This window comes from Copadichromis virginalis, linkage group LG12, assembly GCF_057382275.1.
Source record: "Copadichromis virginalis isolate Kocher_CV1m ecotype Utaka linkage group LG12, C_Virginalis_male_GT1.1, whole genome shotgun sequence".
Lineage (NCBI taxonomy): Eukaryota > Metazoa > Chordata > Actinopteri > Cichliformes > Cichlidae > Copadichromis > Copadichromis virginalis.
Window position 1 is genome coordinate 22,254,843 of NC_140629.1, and position 27,594 is coordinate 22,282,436.

The window sequence follows — 27,594 nt, forward strand, 5'->3', positions numbered from 1 at the left end:
TATTTATTTATTACTGTTACAGCTTTTTCATTTTATTTTTTTTATCATGGATAATTAATAGTTCCAGTAATAATTGGTTTGTAAAAGAAAAACATATTTTTTTCTGCCACTTCAATAATGAGACTTATATTTGCATTATTTTATCTTACTGGTTGGTTTAATTTGATTAAAAAACAAACAAACAAACATTTTATTATTATTCATATTGAAGTTATTCCATAAAGGCCGTGAAGCAGACGAGCAGAAGTCGAGAGTGGCGTGGAAATAAACCGACAGAGTAGCCTACTTAGACTACACCACTGATTTCCTTTACTGTTAAACAGCACTGAGGGAAACAGGGGGTTAAGTTTTCCTCTCTTCCGTTTATCCCTCATAATGGGATGTGCCACCGAGTCGCTGTGGTGGTCTGAGCCACAGCAGGTCAACATATTCAGCGCAAGAGGCGGCGCATCATGGGCCGAGCCTGTTCGCAGTGAAATGAGTCGAGGACTGCGCGCTGCGGAGTGCGTTTCATTTCACTCTGCTCCGGCTGACCGTCTCGCACACTGATATGGCGACACGTGGGTTTCTGTGGGCGCGAGGACCCACCGGCCACAGTCTGGATTAACTGGTGGTCTCGCGCGGGACTTGGCGATGCGTTCGTTAAAGGAAACAAATTCCGCAGATATCCGGAAAACGCATCCATGCGCCACGGCCGCTCCGCATCCCGATGTGCTCGTGACGATACAAAGCCTGGCTTCAAGGAGCTTTCATGGCACGTCGGCGTGGGTGCGTTCACGCGGTTGTTTTGCTCTTCTTTGCGCGTGAGGCTTCGGAGCGCAGCTGTGCAATGAGACTATCGGGAATTATCAAGTAGACTTAATTGATACATAATCCGACAATATGGCTGATCAGAGCAACATCCAATCCGCCGCATCCAAGAGTATCCGGCCCTTTAAATCCAGCGAGGAATACCTGTATGCCATGAAGGAGGATCTGGCTGAATGGCTTAACACCCTGTATGATCTGGATATCACTGCGGACACCTTTATGGAAGGGCTGGCGACGGGCTGTGTCCTCTGTCGGCACGCCAACAACGTGAACCGCGCCGCGCACGAGTTTCAGCTGGAGTATCCCGAAGCTGCACAGGCAATGAAGCTGCCATCTAAAGATGTCGGCTTCCAGTTTCGCAATGTTGTCCCCGGCTCGTTTGTAGCGCGGGACAACGTGTCCAACTTCATCACCTGGTGCAGGCAGGAGCTCTGGATCAAAGACGTCCTCATGTTCGAGACCAACGACTTGGTGGAGAAATGTAACGAGAAGAATTTCGTTCTGTGTCTCCTTGAGGTGGCGCGACGTGGGTCCAAGTTCGGTATGCTGGCCCCCATGCTGATCCAGCTGGAGGAAGAGATCGAAGAGGAGATCCGGGACCAGGAGAGCCTGCGGATCGATGAAGGGGAGCCAGCTAAGCAGAGCTCGCCCAGCAGGTGTTTCAGCCGGAAGGAAAGCAGTAAGAGTGTGGAGGATGAAGAGGAGCCAGATCCAGAGCCCTTCATCTGGCAGCAGAAGAGAGTTTTATGTGACATGCGAAATCTGGATGAACTGGTGAGTTTAACAAATGAAAACCCAAAATGTGTCATAACTGCTTTATGAGGAAGGTTAAGTGCAGCCTAATGATCCCTCTGCTCAATTCCCACGCTGTTCAGTCTTAAGTGTGGAAGTGGATTTGCAGGAAAGCTTTATTCCTATTACCGGTATAAATGTATGATAGAGGTTTTCCATCACGTGGCCTCGGTCTACAGCAAATATCAACCGGTCTGTTTTGACTGGTGCTAAAACAGCGTCTAACAGCTCACAAAAGACCCATTTTCTCCCACAGTAAAACACAAAAATGTGCCAAAAGTGAAATACTTGCTCTGAAAGTACCATGTCAGTGATATAAAGAACACAGGAGCCTGATAGATCACCTGTGGGGGGGTGCGTGCAAACATCTGGGTTTGTTTTAAGACGTGCTGTTAAATTCCTTCAGTTCTGGAGGGCCTGTGTGCCTTGCCCTCTCCTACAGGAAAGCGTTGAAAAGTCACAGGTCAAATCGGCTGCATTCTTCTGGAAATACCGGTCCTGCATCTCAAGAAATTCCCTGAGACTTAGTATTACTTCTTTCTTTCATTTAGCTTGACATCAACACAATATCACAAGCTTCCTGATTATGTGGCATTTCTGTATCTGCTCAATCAAGATGCCGGGAATGTCCCTCTGGGCAGTTTTGCTTCTGAAACACTCTCTCTTCTCTGCAGTCAAACCATTAACTCTTGTCATTCATTGTGCTGAACTGGTTGACCTTTGACAGAGCATGCTGCACATGAACATGTGATGGAGGCAAAGATCTTACCAGCGCAAAGCTAATGAGCACAGCCCAGCACAACGCACGCTTGTTAGGTTGTGAGTAGGGGGTAGCTGTAATATTGTCATGTTGATGTCTGTCTTTGACACCAAAAATGTGAGGGACACCAGAGAGGGAGGAGGGGAGACAGTCAGCAGCCACACTCATGCAGAGCCATTTTTAGTGTGTGACCTCCAAAGAACAAGAGAGCACGTGGAGGAAGATGTGCGCTGTCCTTATCCCTCGCTCATATGACTGAGGGTTATACAAGCGAGCTACATTTTTGGGAGAGAATCATCACAGGAAAGTTACAGATGCTCATCCCCATTTTTCCGTTTTGCCGTGTTTTACACTGACAGCATCCCTCGGCTGTGATCGAGACACAGATTTGACTGTTTTTGACTGGTTTAGGGATGGAATTATCTGTTATCATCTGTGTGATGAATAAACTCTCCATCCTCTTAAAAAAATTGATCAGGGCACTTAGACCACAGGCTGCAACATTAAAATAGTACACTATCATCAAGCATGTTGTATATTGTCTGCTGAGTTGTATCTAGTAACACATCCTGTCTAATTACATCAGCTGTTGGTGGCAGACTATGTGTAATATATATTTCCACTGAATACCTCTTTATTTCCTGCACTCTGACACAGGGTCTTTACCAGGAAATAAAACCCACATTATCATCTACATAGTTTGATCAATATCTGCTACCCAGTTCTAGCTGCAAGGCTCAAGACCTCTTCTCCCTCTATAAGCACAGTCACAAGTTTATCCACCAGGATACTTTTGTATTTACAAGAGATGAATCTAAATTCACATTGACTTAATTTTGTTTCTACATTACAAATAAATAAATACATAATTTATCAACCTCTCCACAAACTGCTTTCCTATGCATACCCAGTAGCATTATTGATAAAATATCATCAATTAATTATCAGCCTCTTATGTCATGAAAGATCCTGGTAATGTGAGCGTTCAGCGTCCATTTAGCTTCTATGTATTCTTATAGAAAATATTATTAATGTGAGGTAGTGGAAGGAGCTAATACCCACGCACAATCACTGATTAAAGTCAGGATATCATCTTTTCATGTTTACCCGTAATACTTTCAATTAAAAGCAGGAAATTGGAGCTGTGCTTTATATCTATGAAGAAATGTTTATTGTAAGGCAGCTTCACATGAGACTGGGATACAGGATATTTATTTATTGTTCAATTATGAAAGAATAGATCACACTTTCATATAAAGTCTCTGAGCTAAGAAACAGAGAAATACCCTGCCACAGTACCACACAGTGTTGGTGTGGATGACTCTCTGTGTCTGTGATGGAGCACGTCTCTCGCCCAGTATCAGTTGGGATAGGCTCAAATTATACGGTCCTGTGGGATAAGCAGTTAAGAAAAAGTATGCATGTATGGATGTTCTTCAACACATTGTTTAGTGGTTAGTCAATCAACTTAATCCTATTACTGAGACAAAGCAAGTGTGGTGGTAATAGGATTACATGTCGTTATTCTAATTAGTTAAAGTATACAGACAGGCCACGATAACTCAAACTACAGCTCCCTCTGTGGCTCTTCAGCAATCACAGAAGTGTCACAGAAGTTGTAATTTGTCCCTGACTACTTGGCTTATGCAAGAATAAAGTGACTCAGTAAACAAATGACTCGCAGTGCAGACAGTTGATGTGTCACATCAACTACATGCTCTATACAATAGGCATAAGCTGTTGACATTCCTGGTTTCAACACACCCTCTCCAACAGAGTCTGCCACTAATCTGTCAATGTTAAGGTTCCGGCTGATGCTCCAGTGCTCCACTTTGATGTTGGGGAAGTAACTGACTAAGACTTCTGAGTGCAATAAATGTTCCTCCTCTCAGTCCCAAAGATGTTCAGACAGCAGCTGGCTCACACAGATGAGCTGAATATACCCACACGTACTGTTTATCCTTTGCATTAGGGGCTTTTCTGTCCTATCATCATCATACAGGGATTATGAAAAAGACATTGATTGGCTGAGGCAAAAAAACCCCCCAAAACACACATTGTACCCTCACAGATATCATTTAGTCTCTTTTCCAGGTCTCTGTGCTTTTTTCTTATTTATTTTATTTAATGTTTTTTTTTAACCAGGTAGTCTCTTGAGATTAACATTTCCTTTTTCAGGAGAGACCTGGTCAAGTAGGCACACCATCACAGCGTTACAACTTAAACATCGAAAATTACATAAAAGAAGATAAAACAAGTCAGAGTCAAAACAATACAAATTCAAGGTCCAGGTTCTGAGTAGCAGTTACACACTTCAGCTACAGAAGTCTTTATGAGAGCTCTGAATTCTTCCAGGGAGACGAAAGCATTCGGCTTTAATGCGCTCTGACCAAGATGCAAAATAGCCAAGTAGAGCACCACAAATCATAGCAGCTGTTTGAAGATGTTGAGGGTTTACACAGATATAAAAGGAAGCTGTACATAAAAATATAACAGTGAAGTTGTCTCTTTAAAACTAGCGAAGGCCAAGAAACCAGATTATAAAGTACACAGCGACAACAAATTTGATATGACACTTAAAAAAAGCTGCGAGTCTAGACAATGAAACGTAAGCAGCGTGCAGATGCCACCATAATCAACGACATTTAAGAATGTCACCTGTAGAAGTTTTTTTTTGCCAACTGATAAATTAAAATTGTCCAGATTTCAATAATAAAAACCCAATCTAACCTTCTACTTTTCACAAAGTGCCCAATATGCACTTTAAAGGAAAGTCTGTCATCCAACCAAATGCCTAAATATTTATAGGATGACAGTCTTTCAGTAAAATCTCCTCCTAGGTGTTTTTCATACGCAAGTATTTGCATGTCTGAATAGTAAAATATGCTTGTTGTAGCTATACAAACTGCAATCTGTTGATTCCAAATCATTACAAATTATGGATGCTAACATGCATTGTTTACGCTACCTAAGCAGTTGCACATTGATTGAGCTTAGAAACAAAAGATTTTTTCCATTCACTCCACATCTTTGCTTCTTTTTGCTTACTCATATAAACTGGTTCATTTCTTTTCACACCCCGGGCTTCAACATTCAGTCTTCGTTCAGTTTTTACACTGAGCCCTCGCAACCCATCCCCCCACATCTGTCCCTACTGGAGATGATGAAGCAAAGAGTGGATCCGTATGTCTCATTGGGTGCATGGAAGGAGGAAATGAATAGCTACTGTTGGCAGTGAGGTAATCAAAGGCTGACATCTTGATCTTTGGATGGAAACATCAGCAGGGCAAAGGGGGAGGGTGATAAAGACATAACGTGTGTGTTATGACTACATGCATGGACACTGCTCCGTTAACCTTATGGTCTCATTCGTGCATTCGCGGTATACAAGGGGGGGGGGGGGGGGCATGATAGAAAATGTGCCTAGAGTGACTTCACTGTACACTCCGTTAAACCTGACTAGAATGGATGTGGCTCTGGGAGGGAGAGCTACAGTAGAGAGGGTGAAATGGAAAAGTAGGTCATGCTTTGCATCGGGTCACACTCAGATGCTTTGCCGAGAGAGCGAAACACCCTTCACTCTTTCTCCTTTCTTTGCTGAGTGGACTTTGCTTTTAAAGGGGTGCGCTGTTATCAGAGGTTATTTGGCACAGTAATACTTGTCGCCATCTCGTTTCTCATCGCTATTTTCCAGACAGCCCGGTGCACATGGAACAGCTGAGTCCTCAGTTTTGCATAATGCCCACTTTATGTCTTTATTGTTGTACTTGATGCTATCAGCTGATCGTTTGCATGTTTATCGCTTAACTGGGTGTCCGTCTGATCTGCCTCTTTCTGTCTGTATGAACAGTGATTCGCTGGTTATTTTCTGCACCCGCCTGCAGCCTCTACAAGCTGGTCTCAGGTGGGGATTAAACATAAATTCCTCTAACCTTGCCTGCCACAAGGAGAGCGCTGAGTGTTGTTGATCTTCATCGAGACAAACCAGCAAATCAGCCCAACCTTGGCCGGATAATTCATTTTCATGCACTGAATGATGATATTGCTCTTTGACTGGAGCAGCTGAATAATGGTGTTATTGCTCTTAGATCACATGATGCCCATCAGACTCTTATATTGCTTCAGCCTAAGTGGGTGCTTGTCATGTGGCCAAAAAAAAGGCATTGATTTACAGAGCACGATTTCCTTAAAGCAGTAAATGATAGCTATCCTGTAGCAGGTATGATTACACTTTCACCTCTGGGCAAACATACAGTACAGTATAAAACAGCAAAAAACATCTACTGAGATCTTAGGAGCTCACCAATTAAAACATTATATGTTAAGCACATATTTCCAGTTCTGTTTCATAAAGATTAACAAACAAATCCACCATGTTTATGAGGTGGAAATGCTTTTAACCAGGGCACTAAGCTAAGCCAACTAGCTGCTGCCTATAGTTTTGCATGCTTACTTTCCCACTTTGTTCCAGAGTTGTTGTTTTAATGCTGCTTTTGACAGAATACAGTACTGTATGAAACTTTAATGTTGTGCTACCAGGAAGCCAAACTTCTAACACTGACCTATAAATAGTTAAAGCATAAAAACTTAAATGATGAACCAGTGTTGTGTCTACACATAACAGACAACTTAGCAAAGAACTAAGAACTTTGAAATGGTATCTTTAGACACGTTGATACTGGCACGCTAAAGTACCGTATGCCAATCTGATTTAAGTCCGGACTTTGACTACGATGCACCACCACACTGCCACGACCGTGTTTGACTGTTAGTATGAAGTTCTTTTTAAACAGATGTTTTAAACCAAATTTAAGGAAACACAAACCTTCTAAAAAAACCTTTGGTCTTGTCAGTCTACAGAATATTTTTTGTGGGGATTACTTTTTCACACAGGGCCTGACAGGTTATGATAACCTTTTCCCCTCAATAAATGAAATTGTTCTAAAAATATCATTTATCTTTGTCTAATTGTAAAATGAAACACAGAAATCTGACAAATACGCAAGGAAATAAGAAATCGTGGCACTGCAGGTCAGAGATAAAAAACACTCCTAATTGTAGGCGAGCTTATCAGCAATCAGACCTCAGTGGTGCCGCACTTCCAGTCCCATCCCCTAAGTTCCTCCCCGGATGCAAGTGTCCACTCTGTGGTACCGCCCTGCGTCATTATCAGTTATTTTCCACAAGGAAGATAAGTGATATACAACTCAAGACTGAGAAATAAATAAACAAACACATCAGTAAACGAGTAAGTTAAAAACATAGTAAATACTAGACAATAAACAAAGAAATTAGTAGAAGAGCAAGACTGTTTTTGTGAGCCTGAGATGGAACGAAAATTACATGTAGATTTATGATATTTTCCAACATAATAGTGCTTCTAATGGTAACAGATGTAACGGAGGAGCAGTAGAAAATACAAATGTTTCTGAGTGGGTTTAAAGGTTTTGCTAGAATGTGTTGCATTTATTTACCCTCACGGCAAAACGGTATTAAAGCCTGTGTGTGTATATGCACTTTCCCTCAACAGCACAGCAGACTGCTGCCTTCAGAATGATTGTAAATGTGTTTATTCCTTTTCTCCTCCCCATGTAAGGGCATTAGGTGACCTATCTGACCCCAGGGCACTCATCCAACTGTTTTTCCATTTCTTCTCTCTGCTGGTTAGGCTAGGCTCTTACTCCAGGACACTAACTGTGTCTGAACACTCTTTTAGTTCATTCCCCTGGGCTACAGGTCCAACATAATTAGAAAACATAATTATCATTCATTTAGCCATTCATCACCTCCCTCCACCCCTGTGTTGTTTAACGAGATCGTTTGTGCGAAAGCTGTTCCCAGTTTATGAGAAAGCGTGGTTGTCCACGGACAAGTCATTTATACAGGCTGTCGGGGCAGCGGTTTAATAGGTGGATAAGGTTTGAAGCGCTTGCTTATGGGTGGTGAAGCAATAACCCTTCAAGTTCCAAAAAATCTCCCTTACACAGCAGGAGCCTCTTGTGGCCTAGTTTTCTTGTCTCTTATCTGACGGCATGCTTGTTTCATCCCGGGAAGCTTCCAGGCTTCGGGGCATGCAGATAAGCTAAGAGAAGAGTCTTGTTCTGTCATTTGGAAACATCACCTCGGAGCGACATGCTCTTTTATTAACGCTTTTGTATCACCGAGGGCTCAAAAGTCGAAATCTAGAAACGCCCTGTAGAAAGAAATTCCTGGGAAGTGAGTTGTAATGTTCACTTTTTATTGTTGGAATTTAGCAATGAGTATCCGTCCCTTTATACTCATAAAAGGGGCCACTTACAGGAGCCAGCACACCTATGTTTGGTGAAATGTGTGGCCATACGTGGGTGTTGACTCATGAAGGGAGCAGACCATTATTCAAATGGATCTGAGAGTACATCTGAATAAAACCCTGAGCCACAAAACCAGAAAGAAAAAAAATCAAACCTGGTGTTTGTGTGTTTGCATAACAACCACTGACTTCAAACCATACAGCAACAAATAGTAGAAAAAAACTGGAAACCCTGGACATTCCTTTGTGATGATGACATTTTGTTCAGATGCAAAGTCAAGTCTCAGCGTTGCACACTTGTCTTTATTTGAAATCAGCACAGAATATGCACAGAAAACAAAACCGAGACATCTTTAACTCCTCCGCTCCCATTTCCTCTGTTCATCCTTTTCTATGAGTTGGCCTTGCAGTGTTTGCAGGTCAGGAAGGAAAGGACTGAGGACACTGTTGACTCATACTGCGCAGATAGGACAAGATCTGTGCTGTGGGATTGTTAAAAAGAACACGTGATCTTAATGTTAAATTCCTCAGAGAAACAAATACAGCTTTTCAGTTCAAAGGAAGCATCACAAAACCTTCTTGAAAATATTCTTTTTTGTCTTCTTGCAAAACCATCTCTGCATTCCTATCTTAAGATAGATGCAGGAGATTTCCAGTATTGGGGCATGCTGTGAATTGTTCCCTCATCTTCCTTTTTTTTCTCTCTCTTCCTTCTCAAACATCTGCAGCTCTCGCTGGAAGCGTCTCTCGTGAGACCAGCAGGCATCCATAATTTCTCCCCCAATTCTTCCCCAGTATTCCAGCTCCACTTCCGCATGTTTCCCGCGTGACCCCATCTCTCGCCTCCCCTTTCATCTCACCCCCACCCCCCACCATATGCAGTGCATGCCTGTGTCCGTGCGTGTTTTAGTTTCAGTTTATCTGTCATTGTTGACACAGCGAAGACATGGGAAGTGCAAGTATTTCACAGCAAAGAATCCACTGACTAAATACTTTAAATGCAAGGGCTGCTCTTTGAATGGGTTACTATTAAAAAACACTTCAAATGTACATCCTGCTCAGTGCTCAATGTGACACGTTAAGAGGAAAACCTAATCTGAACAGGACCAAGGGAGAGAGACTTTACTATGGCTGCGGTGAAAAAAAAAGAAGGGAAACTGTATGGTCAGAAAGGGAAGGGTAATGCTATGTGTGCGTCTGTTGCCATAGCAGTCTTTCCATTAACACACAGACTAGGGTTTTTCCAGATAGGCCTAGTCCACCTACTGACAGAATGAAAGAGTGGGTGACTGGGCGGACAAAAAGAGAAGCAGCAAGCAGCTGTAGAAATGTAAGCAAAACCAAAAAAAAAAGAAGATAAATATAGGTCTGGTCAGGCAGTGCACGGGCTAAAAATAGAGGCTGATCTACAACAAAGCAGACGAGAGAAGTAAGAAGAAGTAAAGGAGCCTCGATACAAACAGGTGAGAGGCAGAACAGAGGCGCAGGTGAGATGTGAGGCTTAGCTCTGAGGCCTCCCTCTTTAATTAGCACGGGATAGAAGAAGGGTGCTATTTCAAGAAAATAACAAGGTGACACCTTAATCCTCTGAATACACCATACCGGTTATGCGGTAGGTAGAGCGAGCACACACACACATACACAAACAAGCAATATCCCTTGAGCCCTGCGGATAGCATGAAAGGTGCAGTAAACAGCTAAAGCGGAGAAGCTACAATCAGGTATTTGATCAGATTAATATCTACATGCATCCCTCCCCTTGATTTTACACCTATGAAGCAGTTATTCATCCTTCATCCTGCTTCTGTGCTCTCCTCGGTCCACTTTGCAGCTTTACTTTCTCTCCCTGCTGCGCGACAAGTGCGCACACGCCTTTGTCTGACGGAGACGCCAAGAAAAACATCAAAGTTGTCCAATCCAGCAAGAGCGGCAGGCCTGCGCAACAAAGCGAGCGATCTCACTCCACCCTGCAGTTGTGTCTGACTCTGCTTGCCTAATAAGCACCCGTAACCACAGCAAGGGCACCGGCTCTGACTCTCTCGATTCAAACCCCATCTGGCAGCACCGGCCTGCTGACATCATCGCCACTAGTCTGGTTTCCGTGCTCTTTTCTTCCCTCTAGTTGATGATGTCACAGAGACAAACACGGTCATGTAAAAAGCCAAGAGAGCCAGAAAGGGAGAGTATTAATTTGCACATCCAGTGTGTATTTTGTGTTTGTGTTTTTCTTGGTTTTTTTGTGACATTTAGCGGTGAACTTAATGACCAAATGTTCTGAAAAGACGAGGTGAGAAAAGGCTTTTATTGTGGTGAGACAGCGGGGCGCGGTGCTTGATCACCCAGTGGGGGGGTTGGAGAGAATATTTTGGCAGGAAGATGACACACACACACTCGAACACACTCGTCTACTTAGGAAGACTGCTCATTTCTCATAACGTAAAACAGAGGCTTTGTGCTCACATTCAGCAGCGCGTTGGTCATTGTTGCAAGTTTGTGACTAATCATGATGTCATGTTGGTAAAAACAGGAAAGGATCATTATCAGCTTCCTCTTAGGTATCAAACATCATGTGTGGCTCATCTGAATGTTAAAAATGCTTTGTTTTTGCTGCTGTAGCTCACCTGGCCTGGGTTTGATCATGCCCCGCAGTTGCTCCCTGGTGTCCTGTTGAATAAATGTTAAAGTGCCCAAAGAATAAATAATCTAAAATCTAAAAAAAATCCTTTGTTTTTGTCCTTTACAGGTTCGGGAGATTTTGGGGCAGTGTTCCTGTCCAGCTCAGTTTCCTATGATCAAGGTGTCAGAGGGGAAGTACAAAGTGGGGGACTCCAGCGCACTGATCTTTATCAGAGTAAGTCATCGCCAAGATAAACCCTAGCATCATCAGATATTTGTCACTGTGATACACATCTTTGTATGCTTTCATTTTACTTATTGTTGTGTAAGAATACCCACATTACTAGTTTTGTCATGAGAATGTAAAAAATGTTGAGAGGGCACTTTTGAAAGTCAAAAACATCACAAGTACTCAAACCTAATGACTTACTACTCCTTTTACCTTTATGTTAATTTAATGTTTGTTAGACAGTTGTTCATTTGAATGCCATTTTATTAAAAACACACTTAGGCAAACAAAAACTACTGTGATCAACCAAGTTTTACATAATTGTGCACAGATCCTGTCCTACAAAGGATTGCCCTCAACATTTCTGCTCTTCCCAGGAGCTTATCTCAGAATTCTGGGGTCTGTACATAAGCAGCCTCTGTGGGCCCCCTTCCTGTCCCCATCCATCCTTTCCTATCTCTTTGTTTTGCTTTTTTTAAACACATAAATAAGCCGACGACTGTCCACAACAGTTTGGGTAGCCATTGATCCTTTAGTATATAACATTTAATAAAAAAACGCTCGCCACCTGTCGTTTCTTAGCATGCTGTATTCATCTTCTTGCTCACTGATGCATAGATATAAGAATGGAGTTTATAGGACTGATATTAACTACTTAACCTGCTTACAGCACAGTCCTGTTTTGAACCTTAGAGATCAGACCAGATCACCACATCACACCAGAAAAACTGTAAATAGTATAATTACCTTAATAATCCTTAATTATTATTAAGGATTAATACCTTAATTATTATTATTAAAAATAATGATGAAAATTTCAGTGAGCATCCAAACTTTATTTGTGCTCACATTCAGCAGCCAACTATAACACTATAATTACAGTAGCTTAGCTAAGTAGGCCTAACAGAAGTATGTAAGAATCCATTAGATTAAATTAGGTTTATGATATGTGCAGTGACATGACATATAATAGCTGGAGATGCCATATATTGCAGTCTAATGGTCATTTGGACATGTAGGCCACTGGCTGATTTAGTAATGTTTGAAAACATTCAGAAAGGTGTACGCAGGTATGTTGGTGTTTAGCAAAAGCTAAGTAAATGCCTCCATCGGCATACAAGTGAATCTGATTTAATATCTGTCTCCTAATATTTCTGGAACCATCACTTTGTTGTCACGTTGTCAGATGTGAAAACTTCAGAAATCAGTTTCAGAAATCAGATGACTGATTTAAGTTTTATTACCAAATTACTAAAAATAAATAAATAAAAATAAAGCATGAGCAGTTATGCACCTGGATTAGGACGATTTCTTTTAAGGTTTTCAGAGCCAGGTATGTGGCATGTGTAGTTCGACAAAAACCTGCATTGAAATTTCAGCATTTTGTTATAGAAATGGTCTGATTCAGGTTTGTGGTGTAAAGAATGAAAAACTCCGTGAAGGGAATAATATGCAGCAGTTAAATGGGTTAAGGGTTGGAGTTTCTCCTGGGATGTTTGGATTTCTCTGTGAAACGAAATGTCAGCGCCTACATGTCTGTGCCCCTGCTAGTGGGAGGAGCTTATAACATAGGGGTAAGCTGCAGGGAAGAATAGTATATATTCATATTTGTTTCAGCTGACAACGACCACATACTATAGAGATGTGGGACAAATTAAAAGAAAAACCTGAACCCTGGACCTCTAACATTCGGAGAGCTCTGTTCTGCTGGGGAGGGCAAGACAGCAACGTCATCAAAAGACATAACGAGGGCGCAAACTTTTGGAAGAATGGCGCTGCTCCTGTTTCTCCTGTGCTATAGATTTGGAGAAATAATGCAAGTGATGCATTGAAGCTGTTCATGTAGCATGCATGTGATGGTCCAACATCTTACTAAGTCACCTGTTGGCTTTTCCTTTATTTTGTCACATGTGCGTGTATATTTGGCACATAGCACAGTGGGCATACAGCAATTACATGGAGCCATATGGTAGCACCATATGGGATCATTTGTTGGTTCATGAAGAGCAAGATAATATCCCAGCAGAAATCCCTCAGCTGTTTGGCTGAATTAAACTGGAACAGTACTATGATTTCTCTCTCTCTCTCTCTCTTGAGTGTTTATGAACTGCCTTCATCTGGCCCACTCCCAGGATTGTACTTTTTCCATCCAGACACAAATAGAGGTTTAGGTCACTTCCTGAGTTTTCCTTATCTTGGCTGTAGCCTGTTTCTCTTGGACTGTTGGTCTCGTTTTCAGTTCAAAAGCTGCCACTAAACCCACACCAGGCCTCAGAGGACAGTGCAGGAAGGTCGTCTGATACCAAAGATTGATTTGGTGTCACTTACCTAACATGTACCACAGCCTGATAATGGACTCTTTGAACGGCTTTCCGGGTTTGCTGTAGGCGTGCCTGACTGCTCTAATGCCAGTATTTATTTTTTTTCACTTTTAGAACCACCACTTGGCCCACACTAGGAGATGTAATGTAAAATATATGATTACATTTTTGGTAAAATTATCTTTGTTTAAGAAATTGAGAATTTTTTTTATACATATTGAGTTATAGATAAAAAAAAAAACAGCTTTCAAATGTGTTGTGTGTAATGTGTCCTTAATTTAGAGACTGTGAGGTTTGTAGTTGCTTTCCCACATACAGGTTAGGCCAGTCCTACACCAAAAGGAAAAATCAATGCAGATCCGGGACTACAAAACTGAGCTGTTGTGTTTAAAAATGGGTTGACTCGTCAGTGTTTTACAAGGCTCTTCTCAGTGTTGTAATTGTGCTCTGTGGGCATTCTCCTTGGCCTAGAAAAAAAGCCAACACCGTCAACTTATATAATGAAATGTGACACATGTTTGAAAAACAAATTGTGTGATGTACGTTAGTCATTGTGACAGCCAGGAGTAACGCACCGATCGCACACTCAGAAACACCCACATACAGCTACACCTCACTCATCCGGTTTACACATTCAACAACATCCGTAAAACGGCTCCAGCTCTCAGTTTGACAGGACAGTTACGGAGAAGACAAACGGAGGGCAGCTTTATGGAAGACAAGACGGCACCAGTCCATTCCTGGAACAAGGGGGAATGAGGCGTGGTTGTACCATGGGGGTGTTTCTGGGTTTATTTACATGTCTGCAGCAATCAGAGCTCCCTGGCTGCTACAATAAGCAAGCTTCCATTTCCAGATATGTGGACTCAGCATCAATAATCAATTTTCCAGCATTTTTGTTTGAAGATTTAAATTTTTATATAGCATTTTTCAAAAACACCTTACCCAAGTTGTAGTAAAGGCTGGTCATTTCCAACCTTTTTCAATCCCTGCAGCTCTGGTAGATATGAAGGATAAATGGGTTCTTTAGTCTTCATGTGAAGACACAAAAAACACTTTGTGATTACATTCAGCTAACCATAACCATCAGTTGTGGGTAGGACACTCTCCTTTCTACCATTTCTGCATAGCTGTTGGCCTAGTATTGAAACCATTCATCCACGTGTCACTGGGAAAAGGACCCAAGTCCAGGACATGGAAGCAAAAAGCATTTATTCACTGACAAAGAATCTGAAAATCTGTGAGGTCCAAAAAGGTAATCCAAAACAGGTGCACCAGAAGGAATGCTATGGAGAAGTCATGGAGTACATACAAATGCAGTGTTACAGATTAATCAGCCACGGCTTTACCCTTTGCTTCTGAATCTCCAACATTAACATTTTGTCATTAGTTGCGTGGGTCAGTATACACATATATGCAATTAATTAGTGGTTATAAAGGAGGAAACTGCCATTAGAGGCTATTACTAATTCACTGTCCGATTATAAATGTGAGTTTAATGGCATTTTAACACAGGAATCTATAGACATTATTTGACTGGTGATAAGACACGGATGCAAAACAAGCAGACACAGGTGACAGTAATGAGATCGAGGCAAAAACATGAAGTGAGAGCTGAACGAGACAAATGAGAAAACTAACATTCAGATTAAAAAAGGAAATAACCAAAAGATAGAAGTAACAATGAAATACGATGAGTAGCACTAAACGTGATGGCAGACACATGCAAAAGGCTCGGGAAGAAACAAGTAAAAACTAAAGAATGGCAGTTTTATTTATATTGTGCATTTCATTACAAGCAAATTAAATATGCTTAACACAAAAGAACCCAAGTGTAGGCCTGTGTAGTTAACAAGATTTTTAGTCTGTTTTTAACTGTATACACAGATGTAACTGATCTCAGGTCAGCAGTCAGCTTGTTCCGAAAACCATAACCTCGGTAAACAGAAGCACCGTCGCTACACTTACGTTTAATTCTAGGAAGAGTTAAAAGATCTGCCCCTGATCACCTGAGAGGTCTGACTGACTAATGAATGACAGGGAGCGTGACATGAGCACTTTCAGTAACTGCTGACGTTTATTATGTCTGAGTACGGTTTATCCTTTATGTTATTTAAAAATAATTCAAATATTTATCTGTGCTTTTATCTAATAATATCATCGGTGCACTTTTTTGATTTCTGCCTTCTGCTCATCCGTTAGTTAAGTCGCTTTTAAAAAAAAAATGTTGTCAGATTGCTAAAATTGTAATTTTCAAATGTAATTTGAGGGTTTTTTCAGATTAGTTGAGCTGTAATAGCACCCGATGTCTACTGCATGAGTATTCCCTGGAGTATCCCTGGGTTAAGTCATTGATGTAGTCTAACCTTTTTATTCAACTCTTTCAAAAAACTTATAGTGGGATATAAAATTGAATCACCATGTTGAAGTTATTAAATTCATGCTTCTGAAAACCTTTATTGATTTTTAGCTTGTTTGAAATAATTAATAATTCATGGGATGAAAACTGAAATTTTATCCTCAAAATCAGGGATGTCAAACTTAAGGCCTGGGGGCCAGAATCAACCCGGTAAAGAGTCCAATCTGGCCCACTGGATGGCTTTGTAAAATGCAAAGCAGGACAAACTTAACTTATAGATTTCTGTAACTTTAAACATTTAGGTCTTACAATATATGGCTGAAGAGTCTTGCCAGTTTCATTTCTGTAGACTGACAGAAAGGGGAGATCAAAGTGGAGTGTAGTAAATGTAGCAAATTCGATGTGAAATGAGTTTGACATCCTTGCTCGACATGCTTTTATTAGCCACTGAGAACAGTTTAAAAAAGTCACTGTCGTCTCAAAATATTAGACCTCCCCCTCCTCAAAATAGATAAAAATACACACAGTAACCTTCCCCTTTATTGACTCCACATAATTCGAATGCAGTCCTTGAGATGGTGTGTGACGTGTTTTATAAGCAGTTTAATCAGCATAAGCATGTGTTCGCCTGTTGCAGCAGCCATTTAAAGTAACATTTAAATTTGAGAATGGGCTTTGTGTGTTCATGAGTGTGCTTTGAGCCTTTTACTTGTCAGATTGGCTGTGTGCATGCTGCTCCGCCTTCCCCCTGACGCCTATCTGGGGATGACAGAGATTACACATATGCTCAAGCAGCTACAAGTGCACCCAACACGCTTCCCTTATTCTTCTGATGGGAGGAAACGGGCAGTCGCCTTGAAAGCCAACAGACCCCTATTCAGCTGGCGAGGCTGTAAGAAGAATCTCGGGCTGAAAACAGGGAATGAAGTCCTAAAAGCGAGTGAGCAAGCCAGCCGTATGAACACGGGGGGCTCAATAAAGCATCTTTGTCCTTGAGGGAGGTTGCTCCCTAGTGGGAGGCGATACATTCACAACAGATGAAATGAAGCATGAGCTCAATTTTTTAAGTCACCAGCATGATTTAAGAAGATGCTGGTTTATCACGCCCCCGCAATGATGACAAGAAGTCTCTGTTCACTGTTGCCATAGAAACAGGGATTGGGTCTCTCTACTGGTGATACCCCTCCGTTGGTTGGGAAATCTGGCAGCTGAGCGCTCTTTTAAAGTGGAACATGGTCCCTAAACATCTATTCAGCCTCAGTTGACTCCTCAGCAGTTCTGCGGCATTCCTTTTTAAAGGGGAAATGCGTAATAACCTTACTGAATATGGAAACGAGACAAAGAGAAGTGAAATGAAAAGAACTATGTGATGCTGTAGTTTGTGCATTTGCGTAAAATGTGTAATCTCTGTAATCATGTTTCAGCATCTCACATGATAAAATGGGGATTATCCTAAACACACAGTACCTTTCTCTTGTTAGGAGACGACAGTGAAGTTGCTTTGTGCAGAGCCTGTAAATTAATACAGCACAAATAGCATTTTTAGACCCCTAGTAATTTTCTTTGTAGTCATTATACTGCAGTACAAATTGAAATTTATCGTATGAGGCTTTTAATATCTGGTGCCATCATGAGAGCTTGTGCAGTTTTCAAAGTAAAATCAGCAAGATGCTTTTATTGGGATGTTTTTTATAAAAGACAGAAAGTTTCTCATCTCAGAATAGGAGGTAATGTACAGTAAAGAAAATTATTACTTTGAGTTATTGCAGCTAAAGGTCGCTCTACAAGCTGTTGAACCATGGGAAGTAGTTAGTTTTACACAGGATTGCGTGGAGTCCCATAAAAACTTTGTTCACATGACTGTATCAGTTTAACAAACAAGAATGTATTATGCTTAAGAAAATGACACCCAGTTTTAAAAGTTGGTAAAAAAAAAGGGGGATAAAAGTTTCACTGTTCAAAAAAATGTATATAAAGAAAGGAACGAGAAAGAGAAAAAGGGAGAGAATATACAGCAGAGATATTATTGTAAATTAAAAACAAGTCAAAATTTTCTTCTGCAGAATTTCCAGGAACAGGCTGTCCCTCGCTTTTTTCAACCTTCTACCTTTTTGATCTTTTTTTTGTAACTGTTAGTACTGCAGTGATGAATATGATGATATATTAAGAACATTGCGCAACCCTGCTTTTCACTGCTGGCTCGCGATGGCCTCGCAGCATCACAGAAAGCATAAACCTGTTACTGACATAAGGCCAAAGCATTGGAGAATAAGCAGTTTATGCTTCCACGTCTGATAGAGATAAGCAGATCAGCTGTTTTTATGGATTTGATGTAGTAGCGGAGCAAGGCCAATGAAATGACTTGTAGTGGATTGGCGGGGATTGTGCTGGGGAGAAGGTGGCGTCAGACTTCGTCGCACATGTCTGTGCCCTCTCTCTGACCAGGGACACGGAGATGCGATGCTGTGCAACGTGTGATTTGGTGGAAATAAACTCTGTGCCGGCTTGCACAGATTCGCCATTATGACTTTGCCCTCTGTGGCCTCAAAGACAGGGTTACAGCCTTCAAAACATGTGGCTGGCAGACTGTGTTACACAACACAAGGTAGGGGGATGCATCCACGGGGCTGTCACATCAAGCTAGCAGTGTTGCTTCGGTGAAGGCAGCTTCTGCCTGGAGGGAGTGAGACTGATCCTATGGAAGTGTGCACCTCATAGAGGGGAGGAAGGGACATATCCACCAACCCCCTCTGTGTTATGGCTCTCCTGGCCCCCTCTTCTCATTGCCCCTCTCCCTGATAACTGAAGTCTCAGCAGAGGGCGACAGCAGGGGTGAGTTATTTCCATGCAAATTCACCCTGCTACCCCCTGAAAACACGGGGAAGACAGCTGAGAGGCATGAGCGAGAAGCGGCCAGAGCACACTTCGAGCTCTTTGTTATGCTACCGTACTTTGTTTAATTGTGGGTTGGCATAGTAATGAATACCCCTCATAATGGCAGCAGCTGGGGGTGATGCTGGAGAAAGAGGAGTTGTGGGGAAAGGAGAGATGGGGACACATGCAGGGGCACATCTAGAGGTTATGTAATACTAAGGGCCAGCCAGGCAGCCTTCAGCAAGCAGCCCTGTTTGTGGAATATGTTTACTCGTGTGTGTGTTGGCGCAGTTTACTCAAAGGTTTAGCAATTTTTTAATGTATGAATATGCATGTCCATGTTTTTTCTCTATTGACGTCTCTTTTTTTTCCTATTTTTCCGCTACAGGTCCTTCGTACCCATGTGATGGTGCGTGTCGGAGGGGGCTGGGACACATTAGAGCACTATTTGGACAAGCATGACCCGTGCCGTTGTGCTGCTTTCGGTGAGGTCATTTCCTATTCTCCACTAGCCCCTTAGAAAACACATTTATTGTCATGGCTCGGGTTACATAAATCATGATACATTACAGATTATGATTCACATCTGATTTGCTGTGTTCCGACTACGGCAGACATTGTGGATCATTGAAAAACTGTATTTGTCATTCAAGCCCTGCGGCTATAAAACCATGATATAAGAAATTCTAAATTTCGTCTTTGCATCTATCAGATTTTTACTGTTTGACTTATTTTTTGAATAGTTATGTCACCCATCAACAGTCAGTCTGTGTCATACCGAACCTCGAGGCTCTGACTTTTTAATAACTCGTCTGCTACATGATCCAACAACACATCTGTACAGCAACTTTGAACTTTTTTGCTACTTTAATTAGGACACGTTCATGCCTAAAACTCTGAGAGAGTATACATCCTGATCTAAAGTAAGAGGCCATGCTGAAGATAATAGAGTTATAAGCTGTTCTAAGTGTTTTACATGACAAATCATTGTCTGATTGGCTAGTTCGACTAGTGAGTCCATCTTTGTGGGCAGCAGCTGCTGTAATTTATCTGCTAATAAAGAGCTAGATGCCACAGTAGTGTATTTCTTGACCACTTGATGTCTTTTATCCTTGTACAGGCTGTCTGCCAATGTTGGTTAGAAGTCTTTCCAAACCACTTGTTGACAATCTGTCTCCACAGCCCACCGCTACCATCAGGCTAAAGCTAGTGGCCAAGGTCAGGGAGCCCAGAGCAAGTCCTCGAGCGCCCACTCCTCCCGCTCCACCAGCCCGGGTCCACACTGGCGAAATGATGGCATCGCACCCTATAAACCTTCTGACAGGCGGTCCCTGGAGCCCCACTCTGCTCAGTGTGCCTCGTCATCTTCCTCTGCACGACCAGGCCGACCTCAGAACTCTTTAGAGCTCGACTCTGGCGCAGCACGTAGTCTTCTCCCAAAGCCGCCAAGAGATCGCTCAGAGCCCCGCCACTTTAATCCTCTCAGGTGAGTGCGTGTGTGTGTCTACCCAAGTGTACAGGCAAGTGTGTGGGTAAGTGTGATACGATGATAAGAAATGAATCTGCTATGGGTAGCCTGGGAGAAATACTCATTTTTGTGACCTGTGATTTTGTGTCTGTTGACAGGCACACACACACACAGACACACACACATGCACACACAAAGAGTGGCATACACACAACAAATACACCAGAAAGCCCCAGATTAGAGCAGAGCAGATTTCTCTAATCTCAGGTGACATTGCCCTGATAAATCTGTAACACACAGCCACCCTACAGCACCTCCTTGTGGCTGCAAGGTAGAGATTATAATGTTTAATCAGCTCTCTTAAGGACTTGTCAATTCCCTTTCATTTTACTAATTCGATTTCTAATCATCTATCATGGATTCGATACTGAGGGAACTGTTGCTTCAGCTTTTTTTTTTTTTTTTTTTTACATATAAAGGCAAACAGATGATCCGTAAAGTCAGTGTCAAATATAACCACAAACTTCTGAAGCGCCCTATCAGAGAAAGGGTGGTAATACTGAGATCTTTATCAATGGCGTTTATTATATGGATATAGAGACAATAGATAAAATAAAGTCTTCTAAGTCTAAAATCCATGAAGCTGGAAAAATGTTCCACATACCTCTGAATATGTCAGAGTGTGTGGGTGCCTTTGTTTAACATAATTACGATCTGAATGGTGGTTTACTTTGGCTCTAAGCCAATATCCAGCTCATTTCTGTTATGAGCGATAGCTCAGACCAGACGTCAAGGCAGCAGCTCATTTCAATTAACTCTGTGTGTGTGGAGAGTCCACTTTCAAAGATAAAGACTAATCTGACAACTATCCCTCGACAACTGGTCAGCTAAGTGGAGAAGTAGGTCAACAGGTGGGCTCCATGCAGATAAATTAGTAAGCCTGAATAAATACAAATATAGTTTCTGAAGGAAAACCACAAAAGTCAAGCATGACGCCCAAAAGTCTCTCTAAATCAGTAATTAAAAGTCATCACAAAGGAACACAGTGGGCTGTTGTGCTGAAATGGTCTTATAGGCTTTTTAAGTTGTAATAAATAATGTGTCTGCTTTCTTTTCATGCTGCTTTTATTTTTTAAGTGAAAATTCAAGTTATGCTCAGTAAAACATGCAAATACACTTTATTAATATTATTTAAGAAACAGACTGAGTGCTGTATAGAAAATGTAAGAATGCCTGAAATCTTCCATCAAACAAATATCAAAGCCTTTGCTAGGTCTTTAAATAACCAGCAGTATGCTGTTGATCAATACTCATGGGATCTATTTAAGTTTCTCCTTCCCGTAATGTGAACTTTGAGCTGATTAAACAGTTAAACCCGATGGTCCTGCTGGTGCGTGACAGTGGAGTGTGTTCTGGTCAGGAAAGCACAGTGGTGTGTGTTGGGCTAGAAAAACTATGAGACCTCTAATCCTGCCCCCACTTGTTCTCATCTTTGCTGTAATCCCTCTGGCTGTCACTGCCCACTGTTCCAAGAAACACATGAGCCTGAGGTCGGACACGCTGTCTGTGTGCACCAACGGCAGGTTGGAAATACTCAAAAATCCCTGCATATTACACATTATAGGTCACATGCTGGTACAAAGGAATATGGTGACTCCGAAAATCTGGGGGTGTCTTGGGGGTTGTATACTACCACAGGCGTGTAGACTGTACCGCCTGTGGATATGAACACAAACTCAATAAGAAAATATTACTTTTATAGATGTGGTAGGTATTATAAATATAAATGAATCTGTTTCTTGCTTATGTTCCAGGAACAAGGAGACGATTACACCACTAACAAGACGTCTGTCTGGTGACAGTGACTCCTCTACGGCCTCCTCTAAGGGAGGAGGAGGAGGAGGCGGGGGGCGCCAGTCTCTTGGGGGTGCTTCACGGCGCTCGGGTGAAGAAGTAGTACTGCTTGTCAATCGTAAAGAGGGGAAACATATGATCGAGAGGCCTGTAGCCGGAAGTCAGAGCCCATCCCTGCGTCCCTCACTCCCTCGTGCACGCAGCCAGTCACGGGAACGCTCTGCACTCACACCGATACTCAAACCCAACCCACCTCAAGATTCCTCTGAAGGAGTACGGCTGCCTCGAACAGAAAGGGGCCGCTCTCTTGGAAACGAGGGCCCAAGGAGGCTTCTTGGTCCACGGTCCCACAGCCAGAGTAAGTTGACCAGCCGTACTCGGTCCAGTGATGCCAGCCCAGGACCCGCTCTCTCCTACAGAGATCCTCAGCCTCCACCTTCAGAGAGACGAGAAGATCTTCGGGCCAAACAACTGCCCCCATCCTCTCCGAGAATGGCTGCTGGGTTTTCCAAAAGGCAATCGTCCTCATGCTCTAACTCACCTATTAAAGGGGTCCAGAGTAACAATAGCAGTAGTCCCAGCAAGAAGACCATAACTACTCCTAGGCCTCCTGCCCCTCGCTCACCCTCCGTAGGAAAAGGCAGATTGTTACCACCTGTGACATCAGGGGGGCGACGTTCACCACACTCATCTCCTCGCAACTCTCATCATCATGCCGCTCGCTCCTCTCGGACCTCACAGGGCTCCCGCTCTGCTGGGAGAGGCCACCATAAGAACGCATCCGGTCTGGAATGCCAGGAACCCGAGGAGGAAGGGCTGGGCTTTGGCTTCCCGTTGCTGCCAGCGCTAGACCCCCAGAGGGAGCATGATCTTTATCGCAGCTTTGAGGCCGAGTATCTTGCCAATACACAGCAGGCTAGAGCAGTGTCTAATAAAGCTCCTGGTGGAATCACCTTGCAGCGAGCTGGGATGCATCCGGCAGCAGTACTCACTGATCTTAATGTCAATGACTCTGCCTATTCCTCTTCCAACTCATCCACCTCCTCCTTGAATGTGGGGGCCAAGATGGGAACTCTTCCTGACCTCAGGGAATCCAAGAGAACTAACCCTCGTCACTTCCCACTGGAGGACTCCTTAAATTTACTTTCTGGACACAATTTTGGGGGACCACACAACTTTAGTCAAGGAGAGCCTGAACACTGGGGGGAGTGTGGAGGGGGTCACAAGAAGCTCCCAGCTATCTCCAGCTCCATGGAAGAGAGAGAAATCACTTCTTCCTTGACTGGCCTTCAAGACACAGAGTCAGATAGTTTGATGAATGACATTTCCTCGCAACCTGCTTTTCAATGTGGGAATATGAATGGAGAACATGGATGTTCTCCTCTTGAAGGGGGGATGATAGATCAACAGGGTCCTCTTGGCTGGAGCACACAGCCTGAAGGAGATGTTCCACTGGAAAATCACCAGCCAGACTTACCTTATGACATGGAAAATGGTGACGGGAGTGTTGACCTCCCAGCCTCTGAGGATTGTCCATCATCTCTTCCCCTTCCCCTCTCTGAGGACTGCTCCTTCCAGGATTCCTCAAGTGAAAACTCTTCCATGTGCTTCAGCTTGAGCGAATCCCGCTCCGAGTCACCTCCACCAAATTTGCCCTTGACTAATGGGGACGCTGATGGAGAAATGCTGGAGGCTAAGAAAGGGCCAAAGAGAGCAAACAGGCTTGACCCAATCCCTAAGCACAAACTGGGGACCCGATTCAGGCCCCGCACTGACAACAGGCCCGAAAACGGCCCCTCGCGCATACCCACCCCCGTCAGCTACAGAGACCTGCAGGCGAACAACACTCTTTCCCCCTGCCACACCCCACCGCTGTCTCCTCAGAGCTCCCATCCTACCAGTCGCCAAGCCACATGCAAGGGCCTGCACCAGGCCTTCGCTGATATGATCCATCCTCATCCTCGTTCCTCAGCCATGGGCAACAAAGACTGCGCCTACCCTACACAGTCAGGCAGCGTGGACACTGAAGCTTGGATGTAGCACAAAACGGAACTGTGGGTAGTACACGGGAGGGGGGTTGTTGTCATGAATTTTAACTACTGTGTTTAAAAAAGAGAAAAACAAAAAAACCCAACAAGATAAAAATGGGCTACGGACAGACTGTTTTCACTGCATGTCAAACGCTCCTTTTTTTCTCCATTTAGGTTCTCCCCTGAATAACTGCAGGGCTTCACATTGCTTTTTTGCACTCAAGCCAAATTATTTATTACCAAAGGAATGGTCTTTAAGTTACTGTAATTTTTAATTTTAATGTGTGCATGGGGATGCTTTTGCCAATCTTTTTTTTTATTTATAAGTCACTAGTGAAATTCTCACGGTTGATACACAGAAATAGAAACCGAGAGCATATGTGCTGCCATGTGCCTCACTAAGGGGGCATGGTAAAGTGCCAGGGGTTGATGTAAACACTAGTCCTTGAGTCATGCAGACTGGCTCCCTCTTGTGGTTTGCCATAGCACTTCTGCTTGCCTTATAGTGAAAATACTGGCATGATGACTGTGATGTTTTCAGTCTGTCCACATTCATATATGACTCACTATACTCACATTACAATATTCAGTAACATAGACTAAGGTACACTCATCTCTGGCTCTATGAACATTATGCGCACTACCAGTTTCTGTACAGTTGTTTCATGTTATTATTTAACAATGTCAGCTTTTCATAATAATAAGCTGTTCTAGACAAGATAGATGCTTTTTGTTTGAATGCTTAATGTCTCACCGGTTTTTAAGATTATGTTTAATGCAGTAAAATTTTAAAAAGTTTAATTTAAATGCATTGAGTGTACAACAAAAATATGAGGAGCATGGGGGAAGGTTATATTATTTTATATAGTTGTCACTGACATTTGAAATGTTGAGTTCCTCCTCTGACCAAACTGTACTCTGGAATTAAATGCTAAAGAGAATGAATGTGTAAATACATGCTGAGAGTGGGTATTTTGTAAAGACAAGGCTTGGAATATACAGTCTAATGTACATATTCACTGTATTCAGTGCTGTGCAGCCTTAGCTATGCAATACTGGTGTTGAAAATGCCTTGAAAATTCCCTTTGCCTTAAACAATTTTTCACAGGTTAATTTTTTTTGAATGTTTTTAGCTAAACATCACTAAAATCTGTTAGGTAACACTACATTGCCATCTTTAACTGTTTCTAATAATTGGACAGTTTGGGTGTGAATGTGAAGGAGAAAAAAAACATTACCAGCCAGTTTCATTTATAAGTTATACCTGAGGTGGATGTGCAAATAATGAAAACCATATATATGATGTATTTCTTCTGAATACCCTCGGTTGTTTATCGCCTATTTAACAGATGGATTTCAATAATATGCCGCAATTTATGGTGACATCTAGTGGCAAAAAAAAAGAGAGAAATGTTTTATTCAGTGGTAGAAAATGTTGTCTTGATATGATACTGAAATGTCCTGGTGCTGATTAGAGCCAATAATGGTCTGGTATGACATGGTATGGTTTGATAGATGAAGACTGACTGGCTTTAACTCGAGTGTCTGCATGTGTGCAGGGGTGCATGAATAATGGATACTGTAACTGGAAACTGAGTCTACTTTGTGAAGCTCTCACACAATCGTCATCAATATGACAAGCCAGACTCCAGCTACAGAGCCTGCATTACTAGCTTTTTTGGTATTTTGCATGTGTTGAAGGGTGTAAAGTTGGAAAGCGGTTGTACTGTTTAGTGGGCTGCAGAAACCATAGAATCTCAAGAGCTTCTGAATTTGAGTGAAGGAAAAACTGATATTAATATTTGATGATTGTTTTCCACACAATGTGGAGGCAAAGAAAAGAAAATGTTGATAAAATCGTTTTTGCTGGACACTAACAGAGCATGGCCTGGGAATGGAGAGTGTGTATATCTTTATGTACATACTGTATGGGAATATGTACAGATTTGAAGTAAAGAGGGAAGTAGTGCTGGTCTAATTTATTTATTTATGAAATCAGCTTTCATGGGCTCACATGACATCTGTTTCTCAAGTTCGAGACAACAGACAGAATCAGTGGAAATGTTGTTAGTTAAAAATGAGAGTGATTTGAAGGCAAAGTGAACTTATTTATATGGTGTCCCATCTCTTAAAGATACAGTAATTTTATCATGTGTTGACTCCTCACTGCTACAAATGATTCATGATGTATCAGTATTGTTAGAGCGACATTGATTGCAATATGTAGCCGGTGGGCAGTTTAGCGTGTATAAACACATTACACATGTACTCTTAATTCTTTTTATTTTACATTTGTTTTGGCTTGTTCGAACACCGATTTGGTGTTTTAAATGTACAGGCTAACTGAGCCATGACTTCTACGATCTTAAAACGATTGATTGTCCTAATCCGCTCTTTCTGCCTACAGAGGATTTTATGAAATGTTCATAAACATTTGGATTTTGCCCCAATCAGCAAAATCCGAATGTTTGTGATCAGATGCCATTTTCACTAAAACTTTGGTTAAATGTACAGATTGCTTGACATTGTGGAATTTGTGTGTATGAAATAGCAATACTACAATGTTTCACTTTTTTTTTTTCTGAATTTGAAAATGCTGTCAAATTGTTCTTGTAATAAATCTTTTGCTCTGAAGTTTATGATGATGCTCTGGCCATTTTTTCATGTGTAGCTTTTGGCACAGCAGTGACTGGATTTTCTGTGCTACAGTGCATGTCAGAGAAAAGCAAAGAAGTGCTTCTGTTATTCTTCATGCACAGTGTTACTCACTATATTTTTATACATAATAAATAATTTGTTGCATAAGTAAGACACGACTAAATATGGCAATGCGTCCTGCAGATTTTGCTTCGTGACGTTCAAAATGGAGTTAAAATGCTGCAGTTGTTTCTCCTCACAATGTGCTTGAAATGTTCAATTTTTATTACTATTTATTTGGATAAAATAATTCAGCTAATCCCTACATAGTCTTTTATAATTATAAGTTCAAAAATATTGTAAACATTTTTGTTTTAAACTTTTGTTTTAAACCTTCCAGTGTTTAGTCAGTCTGGAAACTAGAGCCTTAGGAGCTAGAGCCCATCCCAGCTGTCATAGGGCAAGAGGCACAGATAACCATTCACACCAAGAATTTAAAATCACCAGTTAACTTGACATGTCTTTAGAATATGGCACCCAGGGAGAGAATGTAGA

General features: G+C 42.1%; 1 protein-coding gene across 1 annotated transcript; it reads left to right on the forward strand.

The window, feature by feature from the left end:
* Positions 1–392: 392 nt before the first annotated feature.
* gas2l1 (growth arrest-specific 2 like 1) lies at positions 393–27,041 on the forward strand. The gene is made up of 5 exons (XM_085475416.1): positions 393–1,584; positions 11,395–11,502; positions 19,439–19,535; positions 20,233–20,536; positions 22,333–27,041. Exons 1-5 carry the CDS (start codon positions 883–885, stop codon positions 24,410–24,412), a joined length of 3,291 nt encoding a protein of 1,096 aa, XP_085331542.1. The 5' UTR covers positions 393–882; the 3' UTR covers positions 24,413–27,041.
* The last annotated feature ends 553 nt before the right edge of the window (positions 27,042–27,594 follow it).